This window comes from Hydra vulgaris, chromosome 02 (genome assembly GCF_038396675.1).
Source record: "Hydra vulgaris chromosome 02, alternate assembly HydraT2T_AEP".
In the NCBI taxonomy this organism is placed as follows: Eukaryota; Metazoa; Cnidaria; class Hydrozoa; order Anthoathecata; family Hydridae; genus Hydra; species Hydra vulgaris.
The window spans coordinates 35,539,349-35,563,670 of NC_088921.1; the positions used below are offsets into that span (position 1 = coordinate 35,539,349).

The window sequence follows — 24,322 nt, forward strand, 5'->3', positions numbered from 1 at the left end:
GGGAAGAATGAAATATGCAAATCTTTGTAATTAGAAGAACATTTAATTAAAAAACAAAAACCAATGTTAACAATTTAAAAAAATACAATAAATTTTTTTTCCTAATTCTTGTAAAAGTGTTAATTTTTATTCTTGTAAATGGATAAGAGGTTCTTTTAAATATTGCTTTGGTATGCATGTTTGACAAAATATTTATAGCATATGTATATACAAATTTATATACTATAAATATATATAAGCCAAACCTTGCATTTTTTTGCACTGATACCGTTCACTATTTTGAATTATTAAAGCTTTGCCTTAAACTTTACAGCACTTTTTTAATTTATTGTTGTTGATAGACCCTTCGAACCTAAAAGCTCTCCATTTTTTAATTTTTTTGTGTCAACATGTTGGATACATAACATTTGTTGCAGTTTTGAGTTGCTACAATATCGAAAATTGGTTGCAGACAAATGAACTTTGGAGTTGATTTTGGAAAGGGTTTAAAGACCTACTTTTAAAAACCTTTTCGAATTCCTAAAAAACCGGTTTTAACAGGTTTTCGAATTTTTGTGAAAAAAGAATTGAAAAGGAAGAAATATTTTATTTAATTTATATGAAATCACAAAAAACAAAAACGATATCAAAGTTAAAATAATATAATAAAAAGGAATTACAGATAATTTTCAAAGATCGATAAAAGCTTCCAAAAGCAAATATTTTAAATTAGGGAACAATGTTTATATTTATTTCATTTAATTTTTCCTAAGGTAATAAGATTTAAAAAAACATAAAATGTCCACTTAACAGTTGCTATGTCTAAGGCCGTATTCACACCCTTGGTGGCTCTAAGCCGAATTAATTTTTAAAGCTACCAAAAATATTTTGCAAAACTATTTTGAATGAAGAACCATTATGAAGTTTAGAGTTGCTCGCTCTACATGATCTACAATTCTTTAGTTAAGTGTTACGGCTAATAAGTGTTACGGCTAATAAGTGTTACGGCTAATAAGTGTTACGGCTAATAAGTGTTACGGCTAATAAGTGTTACGGCTAATAAGTGTTACGGCTAACAAGTGTTACGGCTAATAAGTGTTACGGCTAATAAGTGTTACGGCTAATAAGTGTTACGGCTTTTATAAACATTCATTCTAGAACTCCTTCATGTAAATTCATCTTCAAGTAAATTATAATGCAGTGATGATTGTGCAAATAAAATTTTACAAAACATTATTAATTGTCCAAAGAGTTTTGGACAATTATTAATGCTTTGTAAAGTTTTATTTGCAAGATTGTAATGATTGCTAAATAAACAATTGTTGTTTAGCAAACCATGAAAGTAATTTTTTTAAATATTTAAAAACCCTAGCAAATTCAAACATTTTTCAAACCCATTTTGGGGCCCCAAATTAATAAGGCCCTTGACTGTGTCCTTGTCGGCCTATTGGTAAATCTAGCCCTTTTATAACTAAAAACCAGTTTTTGTAATTTAAAAATTGGTTTTTAAATGTGTCAAATTTATTATAAAAACAAATTTTTAAAAACCTGTTTTAAAAAACCATCAAACCCTAATTTTGGAGCTGGTGTAAATTCAGAAGGCAGTGGCTGAGATGGTGTTGTTACTGGTGCTAGTGGTGGTACAGACACTGCTAGTTGAAAAGACAAAGACTCATATTGACGTAATAATGTATCAAACATACTAGCAATTTGCAATATTGACCAATTGATTATATTGATGGAAACAAATTGATATTTTAAAATCCAATGACTGTCTAAAAGTGTCTATCTACAGGCCTTGTTAAGAAGCGCTACGCAGCTCGCATTTTGCTTGCGAAAAAGCGATTTGCCTACGCGTTCAGCAGTTTTGCGCTACGCAAAAACTTATATCTTTTAGAATATTTAAATTATCTTTTGATTGTTGTTAACGTGACGTAACGTAACATTTATTCAGAAAAAATAAAGTCATTTTAACCGCAATTGTAAAAGCATTTTAACCGCAATTGTAAAGTAATAGATTTTTTGTTAAAGAAACAGTTTGTTTCATAATTTTTTTTGTTGTTGTTAAAAATTAGTTGAAAAAAACAAAGTGTTTTAAGTTTTATCTTTAAGGAATTAAATATATAAATTCCTTTTAAATATAAAAATTATTTTTAGTCATAATTAGATGAAAAAATGCACGATTTATTTTGATGTAAATATTTTATTAATAAGATATTTTGTTTATTGTTAATTCAATAACGTAAAGTTTTAATGCCGTTCATTTAATTTATGAAAATAAATTATGATCACGAATATGTTTTCGGTAACTGATAAATAATAAAAAAAACTTTATTGTTTAAAAACATTATTAAAAAGAGTTCACAAATTAAATAAGAAAAAATGTATTAACAGTTAATAAAATAACCAAAAACCAAATATAAAATCATAAGAAAATAAACAAATATTTTACGTTTCATGAAAAAAATATTTTTTTCAAAATAAAATTTAGTTCATATTTGAAAAAAATGATAAAAATGATTTTTTTAATAAGAACTTAGATTTTATTTGTAACTTTTGTTATAGTGAGAAAAAAACAAACTGTTTGTATGATTTGTAACGCGTTAATAAAATAACTTTAATTACAATGCGGTACTTGAAAAGACGCTAGTGACGCAATATAACTTCTAACGATGCAAAATATATTTGCTGAGTTGAGTTACTTAGAAATGCGTTACGCGTTTTCGCTACGCAGCGAAATCTCGTAACAAGGCCTGATATATATATATATATATATATATATATATATATATATATATATATATATATATATATATATATATATATATATATATATATATATATATATATATTAGGGCCCTGCGAATCGATTCGATTTGCTAATCAAATGTTTTTCATTAATTAGAAAAACACAAACCAAAAAATTGGTTTGTGTTTTTCTAATCAATGTGTATGTTGTTTTTTCAGATATCCAACGCTAAGATGCTATCAAAATGTTTTTATCTATGTTTTTATGTATCAAATTTATGTATCATGTTTTTATGTATCAAAATGTTTTTATGTATTTTAAGCCTGAGTAAAGTAATTGTAATCAAAAGTAATTGTAATACTGTTTCCAAACAAAAAAAAAATTTTAAGTAGATTTTTTTTTTTGAAAAAAAAATGCTTGTGTTTGGATTTCCTCAGCTCAAATTTTTTTCTTTTCTTTTCTAATACAGAAACAAAAAAAATTAAGGAAAAAAAAGCAGCTTGAGAGCAATGTAATGGAAACAGTTTTAACCATATCCTTTAGCTGTTGTCAAAAATTAACTAATAATATTTGGTATCAGCCTTTAAAACTCTCCTTTTGATGGTACAGGTGGTACCGTTAAGATAACAACTGCAAGTGTAAGTTTACAAAAATCACTGGAAAACCAAAAATTGACAGTTATTAATATGCTTTTCTTTTTTTATCACTGATATAAGCACAATCACATTTTATAAAATGGCCAAAGAAACAACAAGGCAACAACAACTAACCGAAAAATTTGGTATGGAAAAAGCTGTTCCAGGGGCTTGAAGATACCACTTATTTCAAGTTTTGAAATTAGTTTTGAAAGATCAAAAGAAGCAGTATCTGATGTGGTGGTTATATGAAATCTAAATGATTTCTTTTGTTGTGTAGCCATGGTTACAAAGATATTACTATTAAGGTAACTTTAGTAATATCTTTGTAAAACAAAGATATTACTACAAATGTAATTAAGGCTGGCGCAAAGGGTGTGTGTGTGTGTGTGTGTGTGTGTGGGGGGGGGGTTGTGACACTCCCCATCAATAAATTTTTTGTGCATTTAGTTGGCAAATTTGACCCTTTTAGACAAGGCAGTCAGCAAGTTTTAAAGGACCCTTTTTTTTTTAAGTCAACAAAGATTGTAATGCCACCATCCACCACCCCCCACATGACACCTACTTGCACCGGTCCTGAATGTAATTTGTAGTAGACTCTTTGTAACCATGATGCACCCTCATGGTCTATTTTAAAACTTCAGTTGGCCACCAAATGATGTCTGTTAGGTGTCATTGTCAAGTTTAATTGTAGTAATCCATGTCCTAACAACTTGGTCAGGGTGAAAATATAACAAGATGATTATATTACTTTAACTGATAAATTTTAATTTGTTTCTATATAAACTTTAATTTGATTTTCATATATATGTTTTTTTCCAAGTTCTTTATATGTCTTCTAGTCTATTTGTCTTAGTTTGATTAATATGAAAATCATGTTTCATTAGCCAAATTCGTTTCAGAAGCCTGGTTTCAGAAGCCTGGTTTCAGTAGCCTGGTTTCAGAAGCCTGGTTTCAGAAGCCTGGTTTCAGAAGCCTGCTTTCAGAAGCCTGGTTTCAAAATTAATTTGATGTAGGGAAAAAAGTAAAGATGGTAAATTTGTTATTAAAAAAAACTAAACAATACTGTTTTAGTTTTTTCAAATTATATTTATTTTAATACCCTATTATTTGATCGAAATATATTTCACATAGATAACACTAAAATTGAAAACATTGAATTCTATATCAATAAACTCACAGATGGTTCAAATGGTAATAATACTTAAAGAAAAAATAACACTTTTAAAAATAATACTAAAAGTGTCACTAGTTTAATACTGAAAATACCAATGTACGAAGCACTTATGATGGTTTAAAAGGCTCAGCATATTTGTCATTAAAGGAGAGCTTTTTAATAATGGTATTGTAAATATTGACCTTAGTAACCTTATGGCTTAGTAACCTTATGGTAATAATTACATAGGCATAGAACAAAACACAAAAGAGTGGCACGATCATAGAAAACATAAAATTACAACTGGTTGGCGAGTCAGTTTTTTTTGCATCTTTTTTCTTATTTTTAAACTGGAATAATAATGTCTGGCTAATTGTTTGCATTTTATCTCTCTTTTTATAAACTTGTTTTAAACAACTTCACGTTTTTTTTTTACACTTTCTGATCTTGGTAAACGATAGTATTTGAGTAGACCATTCAAATCCTTTGATTTATAATTTTTATAAAGCAGAAGCACAATACAATTAAAGCGTTTTAAAAATCTAGCCAAATTTTTATGATAACTCTATTAATTAATCGAGGCAACTCCTGAAAAAAAAATTGAGGATCTTTATTTTTATAATTTTATTTGTCCTCAGTGAAATTATAATAAATTTTTGAAATTTAGAATGAGATTTTATGAAACTGCTAAGGAAACAGAAACAGCAAGCTAACAACAACTAATGGAACAATTTGACAGGGTCAAAACTATTTCAGTTACATTACTGTCAGTTAACACCTTTTTTTTGCTTTGATTTTTCATAATTCCTGTTTTATAAGTAATAAATTTAAGCAGATTTGACCTTTAATTCCAAATCTCATAATCACAGTACACTTCTTAGCGCATTGTGTTATTGTCCTATCTGATGGTCATTCTTTAAGATTAGGCAGTAAAGTATTGAACCAACGATACACCAGGTAAAGAATGGTACAAGCTTTTCATGAACAGATGAGGTTATAAGTTTAGCATCAGAGCTGTTGGCAATATTTCATTACTTGAAGTTGCTTCTTGCACTCAAGAAATAGTAAAAAATTAGTTAAACACACTGCAAAATGAGGTTAATGAAGTAGGTTTTAATGAAAACACTCTGTTTTTTGTAGAATTTTGATGTCAGCAATAAAAAAAATAGTTATACAGTTGAAAATTGCATCAATGCATTATTTTTAGTTTCTGCTTAAGTGGCCCAGATAATGCCATATACGCAATGTTTTTATCTATATATAGATGGAAGATAAGTAGTTGCTCATTGGAGTGTTCCAGCATTAAAAAAATTCCAGTTAGTTTAATATTATGTTAAATTATTTAATGAAATAAATCTAACTATGGTTTTAAATCAGACTTTAGGTCAAATAACAGTTTTATGCGGAGACAAAGTTCAGAAATTTATCAAAGACTGTTTTAGTCTGCTGCAAGTAAAAACTTTCAGCTCTGATGAAGTTTTTACACACTAGATACAGGCCTTGTTACGAGATTTCGCTGCGTAGCAAAAACGCGTAACGCATTTCTAAGTAACTCAACTCAGCAAATATATTTTGCATCGTTAGAAGTTATATTGCGTCACTAGCGTCTTTTCAAGTACCGCATTGTAATTAAAGTTATTTTATTAACGCGTTACAAATCATACAAACAGTTTGTTTTTTTCTCACTATAACAAAAGTTACAAATAAAATCTAAGTTCTTATTAAAAAAATCATTTTTATCATTTTTTTCAAATATGAACTAAATTTTATTTTGAAAAAAATATTTTTTTCATGAAACATAAAATATTTGTTTATTTTCTTATGATTTTATATTTGGTTTTTGGTTATTTTATTAACTGTTAATACATTTTTTCTTATTTAATTTGTGAACTCTTTTTAATAATGTTTTTAAACAATAAAGTTTTTTTTGTTATTTATCAGTTACCGAAAACATATTCGTGATCATAATTTATTTTCATAAATTAAATGAACGTCATTAAAACTTTACGTTATTGAATTAACAATAAACAAAATATCTTATTAATAAAATATTTACATCAAAATAAATCGTGCATTTTTTCATCTAATTATGACTAAAAATAATTTTTATATTTAAAAGGAATTTATATATTTAATTCCTTAAAGATAAAACTTAAAACACTTTGTTTTTTTCAACTAATTTTTAACAACAACAAAAAAAATTATGAAACAAACTGTTTCTTTAACAAAAAATCTATTACTTTACAATTGCGGTTAAAATGCTTTTACAATTGCGGTTAAAATGACTTTATTTTTTCTGAATAAATGTTACGTTACGTCACGTTAACAACAATCAAAAGATAATATAAATATTCTAAAAGATATAAGTTTTTGCGTAGCGCAAAACTGCTGAACGCGTAGGCAAATCGCTTTTTCGCAAGCAAAATGCGAGCTGCGTAGCGCTTCTTAACAAGGCCTGATATATATATATATATATATATATATATATATATATATATATATATATATATATATATATATATATATATATATATATATATATATATATATATATATATATACACACACATAGTGTGTTTATTTTTTTTCAATAATGAGCAGTTTAATAATAGCGCCCCGTTGTGCTTTTTTTACACCGAGCTAAACCATCTTTTTGTTTTAATACAATTCAGTCATTTTCTACATCAACTGATATCTGTTTAAATTGTTTAAACAGATATCAGATTTGATGATGTTGATAACAATTTGTTTTATTTTTTTCTTAATAAGAAACTTAATTGGTTGTTTTTTTTAAAGTGGAATCACAATTTTTTTTTTAGTGGAATCACAAGAGCATGGTAAGATTAAAATTTTTTTTTTGTCATTTCACCTCCCCAAGGCCCAGAAGACCACTACAGATGAGGAGGCTACTTAATTGTGGTTATAACCCTCTCTCAACTCTTTAACTCCGAAACACGAACCTTGACGAACAAGGCCGCTGCGCGGAGTTGAGCGCGGTACTACCAGGGACATGGTGGGGATCGAACTCCGAACCTCTCGCTTATGAAGCGAGCGCTCTACCACTACACCACTACTGTTTGTCAATGCAAAAAAGAGTTTTTACATTTACATAATTTGTAATTATTAACAAGAGATTATTAAGATAGTGTTATACTTTATTTTATTATAGTTGTGTAGCCAAAACCAGATAGTAAGGTTTTTTGTTTATTTGTTTGTGTCTGTTGAACTTGATAATAAAAAGATTATTTGTTGGTAATATAATTATGGTGTTATTTTATTATTTTCATCTTTATAGTCGTGCAGCCACAGCCAAATAGTAAGTTTTTTTGTTTGTGTCTGTTGAACTTAATAACTAAGTAAAGAAATTATTTGTTGTTAATATAAAGATGGGGTTATATTATAATTCTGTTATTTCTATATTTATAGTTGAATTGGTATTATATATATATACTAATATGTCACAACAATCAAACGAATATACCACATTTTGTTTGTTTGTTTATGTTAAAAGAAATTTGTTTATGTAAAACATTAACAATTAAATAGCAATGCTGTAAACTGTATTTATATTTTTAGTGCCACAGTAATGGATAATCACATGATTCTATTATTTTTAAATTAGATCTTTATTTTAATTTGTTGTTTGTTGAACTTTTTAAGTTTTGTCATATTGACATGACTCATGTTTAATTGTTTAAATGACTCTTGATTAAATCTATTTTAAAATCATATGCTGCATACTAAGAGATAATGTTTGCTTTCTCTTTAGTAACAAGGTTAGCACAGCTGGAGAATCAATCCTGTATAAAAATTTATGAATTTTTATTTTTAAATTGGTTTTATTGTTCTGAATTTTAATAAATTATTATATTTTTTTAATTTTTTATTTTATTTATCTAATTTTATTTAATATCATATTTCATTTAATATTATATTTTGTTTAATATTATAATACAATATTGATTTCCAGTTTATATATATGATGTCCTTTTTCTTAGATAAAACCTCTTAATAACATATCCTAATATATTTAAAATATCTCTTAATAACATATCTTAATATATTTAAAATATCTCTTAATAACATCTTATAACAGTAATTAAATCCAAGAAAAAGCCTTTTAGCAATTTCCTACAAGAAAATGTTAAGAAAAATGTATAAAAGATATGTAAATATCCTTTACATATCATAAAATGTAAATATCTAATTATGTAAGTATAAAGAAATTATTTTAAATTTTTAAGTTTTTTTTACAGTATTTTACAGTTATGTTGAGTTTGCGTCAGGGTAAGTGTTAAGTTAGTATAAGTATATATATTAGTTAATTACTTTTCTAACAATAACAAGTCTTTTTGGCTTAAATTAGTTTGCTTTGTATATTAAAATTTTAAAGTTAAATAAAAGATTTAAAGAGCAGTTTAAACCATCGTGGTGCACCTAACTCTAGGAGCAGTAGCTCAGAACGCTAACAAATTATGCCGCTGAGGTATACTAATTGCAAACAAACAAAATTAATATAACTTATTTATAACTACTTATTGAGCAAAAGACGGTAAATTTATCTAAGAACTATTTATTTTCATAATTTTATAAATTAGACATTAATTTTATAAATTCAAAATTCAGAAGTTATTAACGAGAAAAAGTTTTTTAGCACTTATGTAAGAAAATGTGAAGGAAAGTGTATGCAAATATTTTAATATTTATGTAAATCTTATGTTAACTCACAAACAAAATTGACAATTTTATGTTTTGTTTATATCTAAATAAATGTGTTAAAAAAATATTTTGTTTATTTTGTTACATACTTTGGTACAATTAGATATTAATCAATTTTGTTGATATAGTTTTTTGGCTTATTTAAAAGTCCAATATGATCAACCCCCCCCCCCCCTTAAGCTTTTTATGACCCCCCCTCCCCCCCTTCTTCCTTTGTTTGTTAACTTTTACTTGTTATCAACAAAAAAATTTTTGATCTTGAAACTGAAAAAAAAAATCATTAAAAATTGACCTTGAAAATTAGAAAACAATTGTTTCAGTCACATATATCAGCATATTAAATCTTATTGAAATTATGATAAAACAGCTGTTAGAAAAGTTTATTTGACTACAAGCCATGCTAGAATTAAATAGTTTTATGCCTGTTTTGTAAAAAATATTAGCTTGGAAATTTGAAATTTTTTATAAAAAATATTTTTATTGTTTCAAGGCAACACTTTCTTTACCTTTTAGTTCTAATTTGTTACAGGCATGATCTGAAGTTAAAAAAACATTCATCACTATAATTAGTGAACTTTTTTTTTGAGTGAAGATGCTTTTAAATAAGAACCCACTATTTTTACTTTAAGATTTTTTATATTCCATTACTGTCTGAAGACCTAACAAACTATTTTAAACACCCTTATATTGGTAAAATATCTGAGCAAACAAAGCAAAGATTATAGGCAACCATTAACCCCTTAAGAACCGATATTTTTTCAAATAAATGCGCCAAAAAAAACAATTTTTTTTTAATGCTTAAAACTTAGATATTGACATATTAAGAATAAAAAAAAAAGTCTGTTATAAATCTAAATATTATTGATTTGATTGATTCTTAGTTGATTTAATATAATAATATTGTTATAAGATTATTTTCACAAATTATTTCAGGCTAATACATAATGAAACGTAAAATATGTGACTGCCTGAGTTATCTCGCATTCGGTTTTTTTAGACCATATAGCATGACCCAAGATATCTCGGGCCTGGTCCTTAAGGGGTTAAGAGATATTGTAAGTCGGTTACCATAAGATTTATCACTTCATTAAAAGTATTTAACTTTTAACTAACAAAAGATCACTTTTTTTCAAACTAAATAGAAATCATGCTAACAAATAATAATGAATGTAAACTGTTAAAAAGTCTTATAAAAAAAAACATTTTAAAAATAAACTTACAAATATCTCCTTTGTTGAGTTGAACCAAAAGTTCTTGTGATGTACAATTGCTATGACACATGTCAGGTGAAGACATTTTAAAATTTGATTGGCCACTTACTTGAACTATGAATGTAATTCCATCTTGATTAATGTCAGGCTGAAATAAAAGTTCTAAAATTCTTACAATGTTGACTTTGTTTTGACACTCTTTCAGACAAAGAAAAAAAAAGTTTTCTACCATTCTTACATTCATACTCTTGCCTAAACACTAAAAGCGTTTGTTTAAATTCTGTTACTTTGGATTATTTAGAGTTAATAAGCGTTTGCTACGATTGGCTAAAGCTAATTAGAATCATGGTTAATGCATATTTAAACTCTTGGACTCACAGCCTTTAATAACACATTTTGTTAGTTGTGCTTATATATATCTTTAATTCTTGTAAGTGCATTGGTAAAGTTATTTTAAACTTTTTCTATTGTATTGATTTTAAAATATTGTTTTGTATTTTAGAAAGTAATTGTAATTGAGTTGACTCGATTCATAAATGTCTAAAATTAGATAAAAATTGAGAAAAAATAGTGTGTAGAACTGAGAACTATTGGGCCTTTAATTGCCCTAATAAAAAATAGTTTTTTTAATTAATTTTTAAAAATTTAAATTATTGTATTTAGCTACATTTAAAATCATATGCGTTATTACACTTTATCACATAAGTATTTATACTTCATTAAAATTATATATTCGCGATTGCGGCAACGAAGGAGCCAGGCACCTCTTGGCCACTTTGAGTTGAATAAAAAATGAAATAAAAAATAAGAATTTTTAGATTTCTTGTCAAAAGTCTACATTATACCACATACTGAATTTTTACAAATTAAACAGACTTAAAATAAAAGATCAAGTCTGTAGATTGCGGTGTATATTATAAAGACTCAGAGATACAGAGTAAAATGAAAAAGACAAGTTTCAACATAAAAAACAAGTTTCAGTCAAAGTTGAACAACAGATTAGTTTTTATTATTATACATTTATTAATTAATTTTATTCATATAAAATTTATTTACTTTTTTTTACAAACCGTTATTTTCAACTTTTTAACATTTTCTTTAATATGAACACGTTTATTGCAAAATCTGCATTTGTCAATCCTGGTAGTTTTTTTAACTTTTTTTTGTTTTTAACTGTTAAATGACAATTTATATAACATATCCAAATTTATATATCATATTTGCAAAGTGTTTTAATATAAAATATTGCTAACACAATATATAAATTTGGAAATACCAAATCTATTTTGCTTTTTGTATCTATGATTTTTTTAAAGAGGTTTAAATTGGTTTCACATTTTTAGTTATCAAAATGTTAATACCAAATATAAGCTTACTTTTTTATCTTAATTTAAATTAACAAAATTCAGCAATTTGAACACAATCACCATAATAATCAATATTTTTCAATAAAAAAACTTAACTTGTCAAATATCCCTTAAAAATACCATCATTTATAGAAATCTGATTTCTTCAGAATAAGTAGCTGAGGTGGATAACTATTAGTTTTATGGACATTCATAACATATTTTATTAAACTGGTAATATTTGATTTTCAGTTTTAAGGCTGTTAAGTGCAATTTTCAAATATTAAAAAGCATAACTAATATTGCATTTTTATTGCAAAGATTTTTCTTGTTTTATATCACTTATATATATATATATATATATATATATATATATATATATATATATATATATATATATATATATATATATATATATATATATACACATATATATATATATATATATATATATATATATATATATATATATATATATATATATATATATATATATATATATATATATATATATATATATATATATATATATATATTACCTGATTCCACACTTGTGTAAGTCAGTTTACACTGGCAAAATAAAGCCAAAGTGGCTTTTTTTCATCACTAACAGCTCTGCAACTTTAGAAAAAAAAAGCCTAGGTGTGAGTGGAGGAAATAAATATTAAGGGATGTTACATCCAAGTTGAATGAATGTAACATGCTTCTCCCTGTAGTCTTACATTCTGACATACAGTAGCATGTAAAAGTTTTAAAACACCAAACTATTTTTAGTTTAAAGCATAACTTTACACAAGCTTGAATCAGCTAAAAATTTTACTAAATGTTCTTTATGTCATTTCAATTTCTTAATTAAAATTAAAAAAATTATAAATTATAAAAGTTAATAAAAATTTAACTTTTTTTTTTCGTATTTACTTTTAATGCAAAAGTAAATGAATAAAATAGTTGAGCTTTGAAATAAAAATTAATTACAAAAACCATTAGCATTTGATGCTAAATAAATGAAAACATGCTGAGAAACATAAATCACTCATGCGGCTTTGCAAAAAAGTTAATTCAGATCTCTATTATTTGTGTCATTGTTTAAATATTAACTGTATTTCTCTAAATATCAAAACTGAATTTATTATTAGGGTCAGCATTTGACAACGCAAACCTAAACAAGTTTAAGGTCAGCAAAAAATTGCCAAACTTGGTAGTATGTTATATGGTAAACTTCCTTGTGTCAAATTTTTTTGCTGACCTGATGCGGACCTCTAACAATTTAAGGTCAGCAATTTATTGCCGACCTCAATTTTCCTAATTCCAAGGGCTGTATATATAACACTCAAAATACTGAAAACAGTAATTTGCACATTTCTTTTTTCAACACTGTCAAATATGGCAAAAATCTCCATAAAACATCTATGTATTTCTAACTGTGACCAATCAATACAACTTTCACTGTAACAAATCAATGTATTTCTAACTGGGACCAATCAATGTCATTTATCTAAAAAAATAATAATAAAAAAAAAAAAGATAAATTAAAGATTAAATAACAAAAAATTTTTTTTTTAACTAAATATCTTTCTTTTCACAACTTTCTTCTCAATAGAAATCAAATTAATAAATTTTTATTCGAGTACATATCTAACAAGTATTAATTATATATTTTGTTATTATTTCTTCAATATATTTTTGTATTACTGAAACTATTATTATTTTTTATTTTATACTATTATTTTTAACTCAATTGAGAAAGTTTGTGAAAAATTATGTAACAAAAACTCAATAACAATTTGGTAAACATTTGCACACTACAGTAACTTTACCTCTGGCTCTACTGTACTACTGGTTCTACTGTAACTATGGCTTTATACATTTTGTTTTTGTGAAGCATTAAGAAAACAGCTAATTCTGGAAAATATTTTAGCAAATTATTAAAAACCTTAAATCAATTGCAGAAGTAGTGTTTGAAACTTTATATTTATATAATATAATATTTATATATATTTATATATCATAATATTTCAGCAAATATTTTGGATCTTTATATAACTATAATTTAATTTAAAATTTACTGTGTGTTTATAGTTTACTTTAAAATCCTTATTTACTGCGTGTAATTAATTTGTTCAATGTAATTAGAACATCATAAATATTAAAACATCTTTTTTTTATCTTTACATTTTTTTAAAACTTGTCATAAATTTTTTTTTAAATGCCTACTATTTCCAGAGGTGGAAAGTAACGAACTACATTTACTCACATTAATTAATTAAGAAGTTTTTTTTGTTAAGTGAAGTTAGGGGTTGTTCACAAATTATGCAACGTGAGAGAGTAAGGGAGAGGGTAGGAGTTAGCGATTTTGTGACGAATTATAATAAGGGGCAAGGCCATTAAATTTTGTGAGGCAAATTTTTTTTAGTTTTAAATCTAGAAAGAACATTCTTTTGATTAATAGAGTGCCTAGCCAAACATAAACCCTCAATTGATATTTGTACACTCGACTATGGTAATTTCAATTTAAATCAAATTGGAAATGACTTTTTAAAATAACTTCTAATTAACTACTAAATTAATTCAGCTGGGTTAACGGCTTTATAAAGTTGTGATAGAATAGATAGTGAAATCCACGTCACTTTACTAACTTATTATTAATGAAGTTATTTAAAATATACTTTTATCAAAAATTTAATATCTTTGGAGTAAAAATCTAATATCTTTGGAGCAAAAATCTAATATTTTTGGAGCAAAAATTTAATATCTTCTGCTTATTTGTACGCATTGAAGCAATTATTCTGTAATACTTTGAAAAATATAAACAACAAACAAATATAACTGTTTATAAACAACAGTTGTAAACAAAATTATGAAAATGGACATAAACGTATATGGACGACACTTTATGAAGACATCAAACACGTGCACTACTGACATTTAGTATTTTAATCTTTCTTATTTGAGTTTTAAAGAAAAATTTTGAAAATAATTTTAAAAGAAGAATTAAAAAGCTGTTGAAAAAGTAACGCAGTAACTTTTAATTACATTTTTTGAGCTACTTTTTACATTTACTTGAGTAAATTTTTTGACCGGTAATGTTTACTTGCACTTGAGTAAAATTTCACTCAAATAACAGCACTTTTACTTGAGTAAAAAACTTTTTCCACCTCTGCCTATTCCTTTTTTTGTTTTTGAACTTCTTCAGATTGTGTTCTTTTTTTTATAATACTTTGCTCAACTGTTTCTTCATTTCCTGGTAATGTCAGAATAATTTTTTGATCCTAACACAACTTGGCTTTCTTTAGACGTCTTTTCTCTGCAATTAATAAAAATTCAATTCTATCGGGACAATAATTGCTAAAATTTACAGTTGATGTAAAATTTTCGTTCACAAAAGTATTGCACATGTACAGGCTTCCCAGGAAACGCGTTTGGTTTTTTGTCTTGTATGACTATGCATGAGTTTTTTATTTTTAACAACTTGGTTACAGCTGTTTGCAAAAATTTTTTATATTGTGCGTTGCAGAAGAAACTAAGTTTCAAAAACAAAGAAAGCAAAATAACAAATTAGGAAATTAAAATAAGTTTAAATAGAAAAAAATTATTAAAAATTAATTCAATTCAAAATTCAATTCAATTCAAATTAATTCAATTCAATTCAAAAATTAATTAATTTAAACAATTTGTGTACTGTTTTTATTTTTGTTTCTTTAGAGTGGTTGTTATTTTCAGAAACAAAATTGGTTAAGACAAAGCAAAAAAAAAAAAAATTCGAAGTCGAGATTTAAAAATAATGATATTTTAAATATTTTATTATTTTTTTTTTTTTAAAAGTAAAAGCAAAAATATAAATTGCTATCTGTTTGAAAAATATATTTGTATAAATTTAATGTTTAACAAGTTTATATTCTGCCTCCATTTTTATTATATAATTATATTGAATAATACTTTATGAACATAAGGATATGTACGTTTAGCTTATTTGGAGAAGGCGCTTACTTCATACATGGAATGTCCAATTGGTTCAAATTCCACCTCTTCCCAACTTTTTTTTTGGAAACTGCTCTTTTTGCTTGCTTTGCCTTATACAATTTCATTATTCAAAAAAACAACCACTCTAAAGAAACAAAAATAAATACAGTAGACAAATTAGTTAATTTAATAATTTTTAATTGTTTTTTTCTATTTAAATTTATTTTAATTTCCTATTTTGTTAGTTTTGCTTACTTTGATTTTGAACTTATTATATTAGACATGGTGGAAAAAAGTTTTTTCAGCAACACCTAATATAATAAAACTTACTAATGGCCGTGACCAAGTTGTCAAAAACAAAATACTCATGCACTGACATACAAGACAAAAAACCCCACACATTTCCTGGGAAGGCTTGAATCTTTGTTGTTAATTTCTTTCTTTTTGTTTTATTTATCAAATATTCTAAACATTATTATATTCTTTTTTGATTTTTCTGTCAATGAATTTTTCTGTAAAATAACCAGAGATAAAAAGTCAGAGTTTTTTATAATTATTTTCCAACTTTTAATCTCATCAAATGGATAGATTTTTGTCTCTCGTCCAACAGATTGATTTTTATTTTTGATAACTCGTTAATCAGTATAGCTTTAAAAAGAACAGCGCCAAATGTTAGTAGCTCAGATGCCATAAAGTCTCTTCACTTTCCTGTAAATAAAATATTATCATTATATTATTATTATAAAAGATTTTAAAAAAAGTTACTTATTGTTTAACATAATTCTATAGATGTTATTACAAATACTTTGTCATATAAGAAAATATTTTCCGAGATGACATTAAATAATAGAATTGTATATATTACCTACAAAATCAGACTCTTTTGTGCTTGCCTTTTTTTTCATGTCTTTATACCACTCATTGTGAATTAAATTTTTTACTTTTAACTATATAACATTGGTGGGTTAAAATAAATAATAAACAAAAAAGCAGAAAAAAATACAGAAATTATATAATACAAAAATATATTTTTAAATTAAGTATATTATATTTTACAAAACAGATGTTAAAATGTTTTTAAACAAAATTTATGGATGACCTCTCAGCCTACTCAACTTACATTTTCATATGTAAAACCATTCTGAAGAAAAAGCACAGTTTTCTCAAAATAGATTTCACTTGTATTGGGTACGAACAAAGGTCTTGGAAATAATTTACGATAAAATCTTGTTCCATAAGTATGGCAGTTTGTCCTTTAAAAAAAATGAACTTAGGAGATTTTGTATTTTGAAAAATATTTATATATAATATAAATTTAAATGAAATGTAAAATAAAAGTAGAATATATAAATTTAGGTATGAATGACTTTAAATTTTTACTACTAATAATATATCAATATATAATAATATAGTCAACTATAAATTTTTACTTTTTAAAATCTCAGAAAGGAAATAAAAGATCAAAAATTAAATTGCATGTTGTAATGATAAACAAGTGTAAGATTTTACATAATAAATTTTTTATACAAAATTAAAGAACAAAACAAAAACTCTAATTTTTATTCATTAAAAAATTAAAATTAATTTTAGAATGACACTGTGTTCTTTACCATTGCAATATAAAAGAACACATAAATTAATGTGTAAATAGTTGCATCAGTCATCATATTCATTGTCTTAATTAATAATTTAAAAATGTTTTTGCATCCAGTTTCTAATATAGACTTTAGGACAAGAAAGAACTTTATCATTTTGACAATTCAAAACTTAAAACTTTGATTTATTAACGACATTATTAAAAATTTTCACTAAAACTTAACTTATGAGATAAAATAAAAAATTTAGTCATCTGAGAATAAAATAGTTTATCACTTAAGCATCAGCCAGTACTTTTTTGCATTGGTTTGATGCAATAAAACATAGCCACAACAAAACTGACTCAAATATATATATATATATATATATATATATATATATATATATATATATATATATATATATATATATATATATATATATATATATACACACACACATATATATATGAGTTTTGTTGGAGTTAAAATTCCCAAGCTCCAATCTGTTACAGAAGTGAGATTAGATTCAAGATCAGCTGCACGTTCTAAGTGATCAGAAATAGAAGACTTTTGTCATGATGGGAGTATAAAGTTGAGTTGTCAGCAAATAGAGCCACTTAAGATGAAAGATTGTCAGGGCAATAATTAATATAAATAAGAAAAAAAAAACAGAGCTAGAACCTTGAGGTACCCTAAAGAAAAACCTTGAGGTTTTTCTTTAGGGTACCTCAATGACAGAATGAGAAGATTGAAAACCATATTTATTACCAGAGAGTAAGTTAGATTCAAGCTGAGATGTTAGAAAACTGTTGACTCTTGCTAATAATACTTTGTTAATAATAGAGAGAAGTTGGGGGGGGTCAGAACATTCTCCAGAGTATTTGAAAAATGGAACCACAGATGCCATTTTCCACCAGGCAGGAAAACAATATTCAGTCAAGCATTTATTTAATTGTTTAGAGAGAATAGAAGAGAGTTCTGGAGTTCACTTTTGTAAGACTATGAATGTTATTAATGGAATGTTGTCTGGACCACAAGTTGTAGAAGAGTTTAATTAAAAATGACTTAGAGATGGAATGTACAACTTACCTTTATTAATGACACTGTTAAAGATTTTCCAAAAGACTTCAGAGCCTAAATTTTTTGATATGATATGAGATTTAACAGGTTTAATTTATTAATTAAAAAAAACAAATTTAGAATTGTTATCTTATGAACGTAGACATTGCAGAATGTCTACTTTGTTTCAATTTTTTTTTATTTTTAAATATTGACTAAATAAATTTATTATTACATTTTTTATTGTCATTTAACATAAATTAATTTCTTTCTTTTCTCTACATTTGTATAAAGAAATTGAAATACGTTAATTTTTTTTTTATTAATATTTCTTAAAAGTGCAGCTTTGCAAACTACAATAATTTTTTACCTTTAAAAAGTCAAACAAAAATAAAAAATATTACAAACAAAAAATTTTTAAAAAAAAAAAAAAAAAACTTAAGTTAATTACTTTACCAGTGCTTTTTTTTTTGTAACAAACCAAGATTTAAGTTTCCAAGTACAATTTTTTAAAAAAATTTATAGCGTTGCACTTTCACTTGCTTTACGACAAAAAAATTAAACATACGCTTTATAGACATTTTTTGATGCAGTGCTATAACATGTTTATAAGGAATTTAAATAACATTTTTAAATAAAGATTTTTTCTAAATTATAAGGAAATTTTTGTTTTTACATTTTTGATATTGCACAATCTGTTGATTATATAAAGCTGATGTAACTGTTATAAAATGCTATTTTCCTTGTAAATATAAACTTCTTCTATAGATATAACTCTTTTAATTTAATTAATTTTTCAATGCAATATATTAAGGGAGTTTAGATACCCTTGTTATTAAATATATCTATACTTAATAACATTATCAAGTATATTTATTCTTGATAACCAGGGTATCTAAACTCCCTCGAAATATTATTTAAAAAAATTAATAATAGAATGATATCCGTAGAAGTTTTTTATTTGTATTTTTTTTGTTTAATTATAAAAAAACAAAAACACTTTATGAGATGTCATTTAAAGTTTAAGTAACGTTTTTTCATTTTTTTAAATAAAATCAATAAAACAAAATAAAAACAAAATAAAAAAAAATAAAAATAAAAAGTGGCGCTAATATAAAATAAAACTTAAAGTTTTATTTTATTTATTTAAAGTGTACTATTTTTAGTACTGTTTTTATGAAGTTAATTACTATTTTTATCTAACCGCTTAAACAATATCTTTAGACTTAAGAAATGTGGCTAGACTGAAATGGCTTACCGCTTACATTAAATGGTTTAACACATATGTACCAATTTAAGCTTTAAAACAAGACCTGCAACAGACTGTCATAAAAATAATCACAAAAAGAATCTCAGTCATATTTAGGGTAGTAGTAACAAGTGTGATGATTGAGTGAGTCCAAAAAGGAAGTACAAGATGAAACAATTATAGAGATCATTGCATGGTCAGAACCAACTAAATTAACCAATAAAAAAAACAGCAAAAACTAAACACAAGCTAGGGTCAGAGATAAGACACAAATCAAGGAGTGAAGGTAATTAATTAGGTTTGTCTGGAAAATGAATCACAAAGTTAACTATCTAATTAAGAGATTGAGAAATGCAGAGGCTCTATAACCTCTGCATTTCTTATAGTGTTAGAGCTAAATCATTCAGTGTGATAAACTTTAAAGTCACCACCAACAACAGTATTGACAGAGGGGTAAAGAGAAAGGACATGGTCAACTTGATAAGAAATTACATTTAAGAGTACAGTTTTGAGAAGAAGAACAACAATAAAAAACAAGCAGAAGTACATAAAAGAATGGTCAGAAGATTCAAACCTGATTTCTTAAATTAATTGCATAGGTCAAGTTATCCTGCTACTGGTAACAGGTAACCTTTATATCTTGCTGCCTTGCAGGATATGCATTTTTTAGACAAAGGCTAGGAGAAGCCAAATCTGAATTTACAGTACTGGAAAAATTATTATGGATTTTTAGAATTATCAGCCAAAAAGTTTTCAGTGGTTAGTGATATTCTTTTGTTTTAATGACATACATATATAGTAATGGGACCATTTTATTGTCAAATAAAATCCATTCAGAACTGGTTTTTTTAATTTTAGGGTCATTTAAGGCTAGACAAGAAAAATTGCTGAAGTTTAGCTGTAAAGTCTGAAATATGTTAATTTGAGTTCTCGCCACTTTCTTTTACTCTCTATGGTCTATGGTGTACTTGGTATGTACTTAGACTCTACAAATTTTAAGTTTCAGTCTTAAATAAAACATTCAGCAAAATCTTTGATATTTTTGACTGATTTTGAAGTGATGGGTAAAAGAGAAGACCTGAGCCCTAGAAAAAAAGAAAAATATGTGTTTTGTTGGAGAATAGTAGTCTAAAACAAAAGGAGATACGAAATTGATGATTTCAACAAAAACAATTAGTGCAGTAAAAAGGAAGCTGGACAAGGGTAGAAACTTTGAAACTGGAAGAGTTGGAAAATGCAGTTGTAAAAAGAATCACACTTGAGTAAGATCAAAGTAATGGCCCTCAGAGATAGAAGAAGCGACTTGCTAATTCAATAGATATCTTGCAAGAAGATATCTATGGAATTAGCAAGTTAGGGCATTAATGTAAGCCGTAAAATAGTGAATAATCACTTGTTGGAGCAGGAACTGAAGGAATAAAGACCAAGGAAAAAGCCAAGACTCAGGAACAAAATGAAGCAAGTCATGCATGGATGGGCTGTTGGGCAAGAAAGTTGGATGCAAGAAGATTGGTCCAAGGTAATTATTAATTTAGCTGTTAGATCTTCTGTTAGATCTCTGATAGTATTGATTTCTTGATTTCTCTCAGTTTTATCATATTTTCTGACTAATACAAGTAGGTGTTAACTTGTTAATCATGACTATTAATGTAATGTTTGTACCATAATTTCTTTAAAACTTATCAGGCATTTTTTTTGTTTAGTATTCTCAAATGAGTCAACAATTGCTGTGTTGGATGACAGAATCCAAACATTCAGAAGAAGGACTGGAGAGTTTAAGCCTGAGTGTCTTAAGAAAACAATGAAGTTCACCACTAAGATCATGGTATGGGGAGCGATATCAATCTATGGAACAAGCCGTCTATATGTTATGGAAGGAATGATGAACCAGAGAAAAAAAATAGAGATGTTGGAGAGACGTTAGGTTCCTCAAGTTCACTGATATAGACTTTATATTTCAACAATTTATTATTTATTAATATTTCTGGTTCACTGATATAGACTTATTATTTCAACAAGATTGTGCTCCTTGCCATATGGGCAAGTTGTCAATGATATGGTTCCAAGACAATTGGTTCTCTGTACTGGAATGGCCTGGGAATTCACCAGATATAAACCCAATTGAGAATTTAAGGAACATTTTGAAGGACGAAATACATAAAGTTCCAATTACTACAAAAACACAGCTTATAGAGCGATTAATCCATATCTGGTTCCAGAGAGAAACAATTGCCAAGTTTTGCCATGATTTCATTGTAGGCATGCCCAAGAGAGTGAAAGCATTGAAAGCTGCCAAAGGTGGTCTAACCAAGTATTTAAAACTTTGATATACCTGGAATATATAATCTGTAACTTTATTTTCATGATATGATTGCTTTTGAAGTTAAAAACTTGAATATTATTTAAAAACTGTAAAATCCATAATAATTTTTAAGTACTGTTAATACCCCTGGTGTCTTGATAAAAATACTCATCTTGGGCAGACGATGAATGCATCCAGCTTTTGTTTTGTAGAAGGCCTCCTAGGCAAAGAAGAGGTAAACAGATTATACCTGTTGACCAGCCTCACACCCTTTCTTTATCTATTAGGCTTGCGTAGATGTATTTATAATACATTATTTCCAGTTTAATATGTTAAATGCTGAATCTTCTTGATTCAATGTATTTGTTTTACTTGTGTCTCTGTTTTTATGACTAGGCAACTCATTATATCATCTCCTAATGAGGGTACAGCTCTAAACTCAGTTTAATGGTTCTGAGGCCAGCTGGTAGTCAGGTTTCCTGAACTCTGTGGTAGCTCTCAGAGAAGCTGATTCCAACAACAGTTGATAAATATCAGAGTACTAACAATGCCCACCAACTTTTGTTGGGCATTGTCAAAGCGACATTTGGAGCTTTTTGTTACGGCTAGTGTTTATTAATAATAATGAGGCAATTGATTGAACTATTAAAAAGTGTACAGAGTAATATTTGTGTTTTGAGTCAAGTTCTTTAACAAATTTTAAAATGACTAAAGTACCAAAAACTATAAAACACAAAAAAATATTGTCATCACTAATTCTTTAAATCTATCATTTACTAATATTTGTGGTCTTTGAAGAAACTTTTCTTCTGTTGAATTTCATCTTTTGCAAAGTTCACCAGACCTACTTGATCTTTGTGAAACTAATTTAAGTTCACTGCCTCATCTTGTGATCTTAGTGTTGATGGTTATCTTCCTTTAACTCGCAAAGACTCCAATGGTCACATGCTTGGCTTAGGCATCTACATTGGTAAGAATTCATGCATTTGTTGGGAAACTAGGTTTGAATCCACAGACTATTCTTTTATGTGCTTTGGTTTAGCACTGCTTCACTCAATTGCCTTTCTCTTTGTTCTAGATTGCTTTCCTTTATCTCAAGAGTACACTCTTTTCGATGTTATTTCTGATCAAATTGACCAAGCCATTTCTCTTTCCTTCAGCCAATATCGTTGTTGTTGATTACTTTAATGCTCATCATGCTGAATGGTTTAGTTCTAGTGTCAGTAACTCTGCAGGCATTAAGGCCCACAACTTTTGCTATTCTCTATCTCTAACAAAATAGTCAACTTAACTCACTTCCCAGACAATCCAAATGATTTACCGTATCTACTTAACTTATGTCTTGTTTCTGATTCTAGTAAGTGCTCAGTTTCTCCACATTCACCCTTGCCTCTGATCATGGTTTGATCTCTCTAAAACTATTCTTTATTCTGCATCATCATCGGAATTCCCCTATCATCATATCTCTTACAACTACCTTATAGCTTACTGAGACCCTTTCGAGTATTTTCTTTGTGATGGCCCCTGGGTAAAAATTTATTGTCTTCCTTCTGACAAATGTGCTTCTTACATAATTTCTTGTATTCAGGGTGGCATGAAATCCTTTATTCCCTCTTGACGATTCTAAGTCAAGCCTCATTCTTCTCCATGGTTTTCCTCTCATTGTACAGCTGCAATGTATTAGGTAACATCATTAAGATTATTGAATCCTTCCTTACTAATCATAGTATAAAAGTTGTCCTCGATGGACAGCGTCTTCTTCATCTAAATATTATTATGCTAATGAATAGTGCGCATAGTTACGCCTAATGTTCGTGTTGTTAATGACGGTTCTGTATTCTGTAAAATACACCATTTCTTAGTTTTTAAGTAGTTTCTAGACTTTTGAATGCGAGGTTATATATTCCATGCGGTCTTTCGAGTAAGGTCAGCAAGCAAATTAGACCTGATATATTATTATTTTCGAAAAGAATTGATGTTGTTCATTGTTTAAAATAGAAAATTTAAATAATCATTTGTTTGTTGTTGGTTGTTTTTATTTTTCTAATTTTTATAGCCTGTTTTCATTTTTTAGAAGAAGTTTATAACTAAAATTTCTTTTTTAGTAAACTGTTTCAGTTTTGTCGTTAGTCTTTTTAGAACATTTTAAGCAAGTATTGTTTTATTTTCTGGAGCAGTTAAGAGAAGCTGATGGCTTTTTTAGTAAGTTCAATTCATTTTCTTATTTATAGATTAAGATTATTTTTAGTAGAAAGAATGAGTATAAAATTTTATTTATGTGTTTAATATGAAAAGTTAAATAGAATAAGATTGTTGTTTGTGGTCATGTAAGTTTATATACATAAGTTTGCGTTTATTTCAATCTATTTTATATTGCTCA

The 24,322-nt window shown here is 26.7% G+C and overlaps 2 protein-coding genes and 1 long non-coding RNA gene across 5 annotated transcripts in view; 1 reads left to right on the forward strand and 2 right to left on the reverse strand.

Annotated features, from left to right (window-relative positions):
- LOC101241624 (uncharacterized) overlaps nucleotides 1-24,322 on the reverse strand; it is a 35,512-nt gene that overhangs the window by 698 nt on the left and 10,492 nt on the right. For both annotated transcript variants that reach the window (XM_065790725.1, XM_065790724.1), the window contains exons 4-5: nucleotides 16,876-17,008; nucleotides 10,459-10,597 (exon numbers count right to left, since the gene is read on the reverse strand). In XM_065790725.1, the coding sequence (XP_065646797.1) occupies nucleotides 10,459-10,597; nucleotides 16,876-17,008 (272 nt within the window). The remainder of the gene's footprint in view (nucleotides 1-10,458; nucleotides 10,598-16,875; nucleotides 17,009-24,322) is intronic.
- LOC136076902 (uncharacterized) overlaps nucleotides 7,215-24,322 on the forward strand; it is a 38,835-nt gene continuing 21,727 nt past the window's right edge. The window contains exons 1-3 of one of the 2 annotated variants that reach the window (XM_065790727.1): nucleotides 7,215-7,356; nucleotides 7,815-7,835; nucleotides 24,048-24,144. The gene's annotated coding sequence lies outside the window, so the exon portion shown is untranslated. Of the gene's footprint in view, nucleotides 7,357-7,814; nucleotides 7,836-19,483; nucleotides 21,160-21,343; nucleotides 24,145-24,322 lie in introns of those variants that run through there. The other variant, XM_065790726.1, reaches the window with a different exon arrangement.
- LOC136076903 (uncharacterized) lies at nucleotides 15,492-16,859 on the reverse strand. The gene is made up of 3 exons (XR_010636670.1): nucleotides 16,621-16,859; nucleotides 16,086-16,463; nucleotides 15,492-15,900 (listed from the first exon to the last, which is right to left on the reverse strand). It is a non-coding gene; the product is annotated as an uncharacterized LOC136076903 (long non-coding RNA).